Source organism: Oratosquilla oratoria, chromosome 3 (assembly GCF_046742065.1).
Source record: "Oratosquilla oratoria isolate Oo_2021 chromosome 3, ASM4674206v1, whole genome shotgun sequence".
NCBI lineage: Eukaryota > Metazoa > Arthropoda > Malacostraca > Stomatopoda > Squillidae > Oratosquilla > Oratosquilla oratoria.
In genome coordinates this window covers 21,843,282-21,853,281 of record NC_134779.1, presented here as the reverse complement: position 1 = coordinate 21,853,281, position 10,000 = coordinate 21,843,282, and the positions used below count along the sequence as shown (strand labels likewise).

Here is a 10,000-nt window from a genome sequence, read left to right as displayed (position 1 = left end):
CCCACAACATTAATATTATTATTATTATTATCATTACTATTATGAATGATAATGATGGGTTAATAATAATAATAATAATAATAATAATAATAATAATAATAATAATAATAATAATAATAATAATAATAATAATAATAATAATAATAATAATAATAATAATAATAATAATAATAATAATAATAATAATAATAATAATAATAATAATAATAATAATAATGATAATAATAATAATAATAATAATAATAATAATAATAATAATAATAATAATAATAATAATAATAATAATAATAATGATAATAGTAATAATAATAATAATAATGATAATGATGATAATAATAATAGTGATGATGATGATGATGATGATGATGATGATGATGATGATGATGATGATGATGATGATGATGATGATGATGATGATGATGATGATGATGATGATGATGATGATGATAATAATAATAATAGTAATGATAATTATAATACCAATAATCGATTGCAAGTGGACAAAGCAAAGAGACGAGTTGTACAAGGAATGATGAGAGTTACAGGGTGAATGTGAGTGTAAAGAGTGACAGGCTTGAGGGAACGGAGAGCTATGTAGGTGAATATGTATGTGTATATGCATGTATGTATACACACGTATTCATATAAAAAAACCGGCCGTCGCGAGTTGCGATCACAGGTCCACAGTGATCACAAACACGCGTACATCATAGCGGGATTTTCACCCAGTGGGACCTGGGATCGACGCTCGCGACGGCCGGGTTTGTTTATTTGAATTACATCGCTGCTAATAGTGATTTGTCCCATATATATTCATGCATATATGTATACATGTATGTATGTATGTATGTATGTATGTATGTATGTATGTATGTATGTATGTATGTATGTATGTATGTATGTATGTCATATGTGGTGGGTAAAGGAGCTGATATAGAGGTGAATTATCGAGAAAAGAAATTAAGTAAATGTCTGAGAGGAGTAAGAAATGTTATAAGAAATATGTTGTATGAAGTAGTGAGCATATCCACGGTTCTGTATTCATCATACTTGGCGTATAAATATACGTTTTACTCTGTACGATTATCGTTCAACGATGATCGTTGAACGATTGTCCATAATGGCAATTCTTTGTCTCTGAATTGGGCTGTTTTGCTTCGTATGAGTTCGATCATTTTAACCAAATGTATCAATGCGTTTTCGCAAATATGATGCGAGTCTCCCGCCATTAGCTGTGGTAACCTTATAATCGCAGAGGAAAACGTATCTGGAAGGAAAGAGAGGAATAGCCAGAATGTTTTTTTTTTTTATAAGGTGTTTGAGAAATATTATACGTTTAAAAAATAATTCGAGTGAAATCTGTGGAAGTGACGCAGAGGAAGAGTTTGGGAAGAGAGCTTTCGATCGGTGTAAGTGAGAGGGTCCTCAGATGGTTTTGGGAGGAAGATAAGAAGAAGCAAATAAGAAGAAAAAGACGCAGAGGAGGAAGAAGAAGCAGACGAGGAAGAGGAAGAGAAAGAGGAAGAGGAAAAACAAGAAGAAGGAGAAAATAAAAAAGAAAAAAAGAGAAGAAGAAGAAGAAGAAGAAGAAGAAGAAGAAGAAGAAGAAGAAGAAGAAGAAGAAGAAGAAGAAGAAGAAGAAGAAGAAGAAGAAGCAGCAGCAGCAGCTACCAAAAACGAACGTGTGAAAGCAGAAGTGGATGGAGTGACCTAAAGAGGAAGACCGAGAATAAGGTGGATGAGGTAAAGGGAACCTTGGATGCGAGTGGTCTGTCTAGAGACCAGAAAGTAGAGGATGCAGAAGAGATGGATGAACGGAAGAAGGTTGTGAAAGGATGAGTGGATGATGCAACCGAAAGGGATGTTGTCCACGGTTTCACAATTAACTTGATAACGAGGGGCCCCGTCATATCATCATGCGGTGGAGAAAACCAGCTTCGTCTGTTAAGCTCTGAGCCGTGCCTCACTGTACTGCTGACGACCCTAGCAGCGTGTCGGGAGTCAGGGTGACCCTTCGTCCTCATGGAATGACAAAATATTTTGATTAATTTTGAGTGTGTGCCTTAACTCGTCCATCCGCTTAGAAGAGGGTACAGGGCTCTTAAGTACATACAAACGCGTGTATGTCATATTTAGGTGTTTTTCATTGCAGGTTTCTGATAGTTGGTGCATAACGAAGTCCTCTCAAGCTTGCTGGTATAAGAAAATATCCCCACTCTTGCGATGACATATCTTGATCTGAAGAAACCGCTTCGCGTAAACCAAAATAGAACCCAGGGAGTTCGCCAAAGTGGCGAGAATATCTTATGGGATTTCTTAATTCTCTCGCAATTGTGAAGCTCCCTTTGCTGAATAAAGTCTACCGATATTGGCCATAACAGTATTTGTAAGGCACAGCATTATACGTGCATAGTCACGACATGTCACAAGAAAAGTGAAGAAAGGCTTTATGATAGTACGGAGCATAAAGCCCAGTAACTTGATGAAGTGATTTAGTATGAAAATGTTCAAAAGAGAATCTATCAGAAATGGAGACTGACGGATGAATATGGATGGAAGAGATATAAGCTTCTATTTCCACTATGCCCTCTCCCCCCAACAAACACACACACACACACACACACACACACACACACACACACACACACACACACACACACACACACACACACACACACACACACACACACACACACACACACACACACACACACACACACACACACACACACACACACACACACACGACTCGATGGCACAGTGGTAGAGTTTCCGGCCGCCACTACGGCGGTCTGGGTTCGAATCCTGCCCTGGGATGAAATGATTTCAGTATCGCTGCGCTGTGAGTCGTTACTCTAACTCTCGTGGGCGGGGAGTTGGTGTGTGTGCGTGTAAGGTCACAGCATTACCCATAGATCGGTCATGTATGAGCTCTGAGGTTTCTTCCGGGAGGGAAATAATGTCGATCACGAGTCCAACACGTGATCCAAGACCATGGTGAATCACGCACACACGCGCGCACGCACACACACACACACACACACACACACACACACACACACACACACACACACACACACACACACACACACACACACACACACACACACACACACACACACACACACACACACACACACACACACACACACACACACACATACACACACACACACACACATACACACACACACACATACACACACACACACACACACACACACATACACACACACACACATACACACACACACACACACACACACACACACACACACACACACACACACACACACACACACACACACACACATACACACACACACACACACACACACACACACACACACACACACACACACACACACACACACACACACACACACACACACACACACACACACACACACACACACACACACACACACACACACACACACACACACACACACACACACACACACACACACACACATATGCATAAACAAACTTACAGTAACTTTTTCCTTGATTTCATCGGCAATGTTGTGCATTTGGCGCAGCGAACCTTCGAGATGACCCGCGCTGACCTGAGCTTCAGTGATCAGTTCAGGGACAGTAGTTGTCCCAAGGCCAATCAGGGACGTAGGAGAGGAGGTTTCCAAAAACCAATGGCCTTCCCTGGATGCCTTCTGGATAGCCAGAGTTTCTGGGAGATCTCTGGTGTCTTCAGCAATGGATGGACGATGGGCAGGGAGAGTGGTCTCCATACGTTGACTGATGGACTCACGCAAGCTACGGAACTCGACCCCAATGTCACGACTCACGTTGTAGATTTGCATGTCAAATTCATGGTCCATCATTGAGGGAAGCTTGGACATTTCCTCCGAGAGGACAGATCTCAACCTGGCCCAAGGATCGGGAGGGTCAGCTACCGAGTAGGGGCCTACAGGGGTCTCGAACTTGCGTGAGGAGAAGGCGAAGAAGGTGCTCGTCCCGGACAGCGCTTGTCCGAAGTGAAGACACATCAAAAACAAAAGAACAGATTGCTTCATGAATCTAACCGAGAGCCGGGAATATCTGGCCATTCTTTTTATCTTTCTTTAAGTCCAATTGACGTCACTAAATCGAGTAAAACACGTAACAGGTCGTCACACGTAACACCAAATGAGTCACTTCATATCAAAGTCTTTCTATCGACCTCAGAAGCCTCCCAACATCTTAACATCACACGTTAAAGAAAGTCAAGAGTTTCTCTAAAGAAACATGGTCCAACTGGGTGACGGAGACACTAGCTGGCACTGAGTGGCACTGACTGACAATGACCGGCACCACAGGCGACGTGGGTGCCGAATCGAGAGTGACAACGAGTTGAGTATGATGCTCACTGGTTAAACGGAAGTACTAACGCACTAAGGAGATACGAGATACAAGGCTAGGCCGAGTAAATAACATTATGTATGTGTACGTGCATGTGTATGTATATGCGCATGTGAATGTGTATGTGTATGTGTGTGTGCATGTGTGTGCGTGCATCTGTGTTTATGTATATGTGTCTGTGTATATGCATGTGCATGTGAATGTGTATGTGTGTGCATGTATATATATATGTATTTATGTATGTATGCATGTATACATGTATGTGTATATGTACGTATGTATATATGTACGTATGTTTGCATGTATATATGTATATATGCACGTATATATGTATGCATGCATGTATATATGTATGTAGGCATGTATATATCTAGGTATGTACGTATGAATTTATGTATGTATGTATGTATGTATGCATGTATGTATACATGTATATATTTATGTATGTACGTATGTACGTATGTACGTATGTATATATACAAAGGATTACAAAGGATTACAAAGGCGGAGCATGCCGACAGGAGACCTTTTGATCCATATCTAGGTCGGATGCGAAAAAAAAAATCATATTAATAATAAAATAATAAAAACTATAGTAAGGTAAATAACAAGTAAAATATATAAATAAATGCATAGTTAAATATTAAACAAACAGGTAAATAGTAAATAACAATAAATTGACATATAACTAACAATGAATGAAAAACAGACAGACGAATGGCAACAAAACAAAAACAAACAATATAAGATAAATTATAATCATTACAGCATCTTCCTTAGGCATTTATCTAAACGATTCTTAAAGCTTCGAACTGAACTACATTGCACTACCTGTGCAGGAAGTTTATTCCATTCATTAACTACACGGTTGGCAAAGTTGTTTCTACCTACTTCCAAACTGAATCTATTTCCGGACAGTTTGAGACCATTGTTTCTTGTCTGATTCTCATTCAATGTAAAAATTTGGTCACTTTTGATGTTGTCAATTTCCTTTAGAATTTTAAAGACCTGTATCAAGTCACCTCTGAGTCTACGCTTTTTTAGGGAAAACAGATTCATATGTTTTAGTCGATTTTCGTATGATTTATTTTTGATATTTGGAATCAGTTTTGTGGCTCGCCGTTGTACTTTTTCCAGTCTGTCAATGTCTTTAATGAGATTCGGTGACCATACGGAAACAGCATATTCCAAATGTGGACGAACTAACGATTTATATAGCTTGTTAATGAGTGATGGACTTTTGAAATCAAAAGAACGCGCAATCAGTCCTAGAATCTTATTTGCTTTCTCAGAGGCTGAAATACACTGCTTGGATGATTTGAGGTCGTTACTGATAATTACGCCGAGATCTTTTTCACTATCCACTTTTGTTAACGAATTTCCAAATAACTTGTAATCATACTTACTGTTATTTTTACCTATGTGCATTACCTTGCATTTACTTGTGTTAAATTTCATTAGCCACTTTTCAGACCATTGCTGTAATTGATCTAAATTTTCTTGAATATCTAATTGGTTTGAGTGATCATTTGCCACTCCGCACAGTTTTGTATCATCAGCAAATTTGGAAACAGTATATTTTAGTCCATGGTCTATATAATTTATATATACTATGAATAGAAGTGGCCCAAGAACGGAACCCTGAGGAACTCCACTTGTAACATTTTTCCATCCAGAAGTTTTTCCATTTAAAACAACTCTCTGTTTTCGACCATTCAACCAATTACTAGTCCAACCTAATAGGCTACCACTTATTCCATGCAAAGCTAATTAATTAATTCCATGCAAAGCTAAGTAGTCTTTCGTGTGGGACGGTATCAAAAGCTATTGCAAAGTCTAGATATATTAAATCTATATTGTTTCTTTTGTATAGACACGGTAAAGGAAACATGGACTGGAGGTGAAGCTTTATTCCTGACGTTTCGTCTAACGACTTTCTCAAAGGAATGAGCATACTAGAAACATACAGAGATTATAAACCCGCCTTATGGCTCAAGGGGGTGTACGAGCGTATAGCGCTGCGTCCTGATTGGCCCGCTGAGACAGCCAATCACGAAGCGCTATATTCGCTGAAGATTTGGCCCAGGTGAAGCTCCCAGCCTTATTGTTGATATTCGGACGAGTGGTGATGTACGCAGCTTCTATAGATTTTCTGATCTTCTTATCCATACCTTCGTGTAGAATCTCGGCTCGGTTCCATTGTGGGAGGTGCCCAGACTCGTCAACATGCACCACCATTGCGTTGGTGAGTCTATGGTGACGGAGGTCGGCCTTATGCTCCCTGATTCTAGTGTTAAGGCCCCTCTTAGTCTCTCCGTAGTATGCTTTATCGCATGATGTGCATGGGATCTTATATACGACGCTGTCTTCTCTCCCCCTCATCTTAGTCCCGCTTTTTAACATGTCACCAATCTTCGTTCCCGATGTTACGGCTGCTTTAACTTCCGTGCCCCTGAGCATTCTAATAATGTCTCCTACTTTCTCAGAGTTAGGAAGCGCCATGTATGATGTTTTTGTGGTGGCGTTGCCTTCTCTTAACCTGCTTGTGTGGATTATTTCTTCCGCTCTTCGTCTTAAGCTCAGGATTAAGCCCTTGGAGTAGCCAAGCTTCAAGAAGGCCGCGATGATGTATTCGATTTCCTCCTCCAGGAACTCCTCGCTGCATATCCTGTAGGCACGCAGGAAGAAGCCCATGACTACCCCCTTTTTCGTCCTCTCATTGTGTGCCGACAGGTAGTGTATGAAGTCGTCACGGTTCGTAGGCTTTCTGTAAACCCTGAACAGGAGGCCCTCAGTTGTCTTTATTAATAGGGTATCCAGAAACGGAAGCTTTCCCTCTTCTTCCTCTTCAATAGTGAATTGGATCTGCGGATTCACTCTATTTAATTGACTCCTGACGTCATCCAGGTCTGTCCTGTTCGGAGCGATTATAAGAACATCGTCCACGTACCTGAGCCATATTGCCCTCCTTCCTATGATATGAGAGTAGTGGTCCTTCTCTTGGACCTCCATGAAGAGGCAAGCAGCCACGGCACTCAGAGGTGACCCCATTGCAAGGCCACTGTGTTGAAGAAACTCCTCTCCCTCGAAGGTGAATGAACCAAAGTTTACGCACATGGATACCAGCTTCATGAAGTCTCCCCTGGGCAGCGGCAACTCCTCCTCGTCCATGTTGATGACCACTCTCCACACTGCCTCCAGAGCGCCATCTGTGGGAACTTGTGTGAATAAGGATTTCACATCATAGCTGGCCATTTTCTTGTACCTCATGCTTGTCCCCTTTAATCTGCGTAGCAGGTCCTCTGAATTTCTTAAATGAGATCCACTTATGGATCCCATGGCTTTAGATAGGGGCTTGGCCAAAACCTTCGCTAGTCGGTGGGGGGCACTGCCAATCCCTGATGTGATAGGTCTCATGGGGACCCCTGGTTTGTGGGTCTTGGGAAGACCCCTCATTGTTGGCGGGCGAGGGTCCTCCTCGATTAGGTGTTTTAGTCTGCGTCCCATCTCCGAGCCTCCCAAAATCTTTCTCACCTTACCGTTAAAAACCATAGCTTCCTCCTTGGCGTGACCTGGACGTTTCTTCGTGTACGTGTCTTCATCTTCCAACAATTGCTCCATCTTCCTCACGTAATCTGCTTTGTCCATGATCACGACGCCGCCCCCTTTGTCTGCTTGTGAGATGAAAATGCTGTTGTCATTACCGAGTTCCTTCAGCGCTGAGATGTATCTGCGCGGAAGGGATCTCGGAGTACTGGCAGAGAGGGCTATGCAGCATGCCGTGACCCCTTGCTTGAATCCCTTCTCGGCCTCGGTGTCCGACCAAATACTGTTTTTTAAGGTGTAGTCCGTAAAGCCAAGAAGGGATTCAAGCAAGGGGTCACGGCATGCTGCATAGCCCTCTCTGCCAGTACTCCGAGATCCCTTCCGCGCAGATACATCTCAGCGCTGAAGGAACTCGGTAAGGACAACAGCATTTTCATCTCACAAGCAGACAAAGGGGGCGGCGTCGTGATCATGGACAAAGCAGATTACGTGAGGAAGATGGAGCAATTGTTGGAAGATGAAGACACGTACACGAAGAAACGTCCAGGTCACGCCAAGGAGGAAGCTATGGTTTTTAACGGTAAGGTGAGAAAGATTTTGGGAGGCTCGGAGATGGGACGCAGACTAAAACACCTAATCGAGGAGGACCCTCGCCCGCCAACAATGAGGGTCTTCCCAAGACCCACAAACCAGGGGTCCCCATGAGACCTATCACATCAGGGATTGGCAGTGCCCCCCACCGACTAGCGAAGGTTTTGGCCAAGCCCCTATCTAAAGCCATGGGATCCATAAGTGGATCTCATTTAAGAAATTCAGAGGACCTGCTACGCAGATTAAAGGGGACAAGCATGAGGTACAAGAAAATGGCCAGCTATGATGTGAAATCCTTATTCACACAAGTTCCCACAGATGGCGCTCTGGAGGCAGTGTGGAGAGTGGTCATCAACATGGACGAGGAGGAGTTGCCGCTGCCCAGGGGAGACTTCATGAAGCTGGTATCCATGTGCGTAAACTTTGGTTCATTCACCTTCGAGGGAGAGGAGTTTCTTCAACACAGTGGCCTTGCAATGGGGTCACCTCTGAGTGCCGTGGCTGCTTGCCTCTTCATGGAGGTCCAAGAGAAGGACCACTACTCTCATATCATAGGAAGGAGGGCAATATGGCTCAGGTACGTGGACGATGTTCTTATAATCGCTCCGAACAGGACAGACCTGGATGACGTCAGGAGTCAATTAAATAGAGTGAATCCGCAGATCCAATTCACTATTGAAGAGGAAGAAGAGGGAAAGCTTCCGTTTCTGGATACCCTATTAATAAAGACAACTGAGGGCCTCCTGTTCAGGGTTTACAGAAAGCCTACGAACCGTGACGACTTCATACACTACCTGTCGGCACACAATGAGAGGACGAAAAAGGGGGTAGTCATGGGCTTCTTCCTGCGTGCCTACAGGATATGCAGCGAGGAGTTCCTGGAGGAGGAAATCGAATACATCATCGCGGCCTTCTTGAAGCTTGGCTACCCCAAGGGCTTAATCCTGAGCTTAAGACGAAGAGCGGAAGAAATAATCCACACAAGCAGGTTAAGAGAAGGCAACGCCACCACAAAAACATCATACATGGCGCTTCCTAACTCTGAGAAAGTAGGAGACATTATTAGAATGCTCAGGGGCACGGAAGTTAAAGCAGCCGTAACATCGGGAACGAAGATTGGTGACATGTTAAAAAGCGGGACTAAGATGAGGGGGAGAGAAGACAGCGTCGTATATAAGATCCCATGCACATCATGCGATAAAGCATACTACGGAGAGACTAAGAGGGGCCTTAACACTAGAATCAGGGAGCATAAGGCCGACCTCCGTCACCATAGACTCACCAACGCAATGGTGGTGCATGTTGACGAGTCTGGGCACCTCCCACAATGGAACCGAGCCGAGATTCTACACGAAGGTATGGATAAGAAGATCAGAAAATCTATAGAAGCTGCGTACATCACCACTCGTCCGAATATCAACAATAAGGCTGGGAGCTTCACCTGGGCCAAATCTTCAGCGAATATAGCGCTTCGTGATTGGCTGTCTCAGCGGGCCAATCAGGA

At 42.9% G+C, this 10,000-nt stretch overlaps 2 protein-coding genes across 2 annotated transcripts in view; both read right to left on the bottom strand.

The window, feature by feature from the left end:
- The window catches only part of LOC143020981 (uncharacterized), a 16,910-nt gene extending 12,565 nt beyond the window's left edge, over positions 1 to 4,345 (bottom strand). The window contains exon 1 of the mRNA XM_076178044.1: positions 3,495 to 4,345. Coding sequence (XP_076034159.1) covers positions 3,495 to 4,067 — 573 coding nt within the window. The 5' untranslated portion in view covers positions 4,068 to 4,345. The remainder of the gene's footprint in view (positions 1 to 3,494) is intronic.
- Positions 4,207 to 8,007, bottom strand: LOC143041774 (uncharacterized). The gene is made up of 2 exons (XM_076213825.1): positions 7,550 to 8,007; positions 4,207 to 4,366 (listed from the first exon to the last, which is right to left on the bottom strand). The coding sequence occupies exons 1-2, from the start codon at positions 8,005 to 8,007 to the stop codon at positions 4,207 to 4,209; spliced, it is 618 nt and encodes a 205-aa protein (XP_076069940.1).
- Positions 8,008 to 10,000: the final 1,993 nt, after the last annotated feature.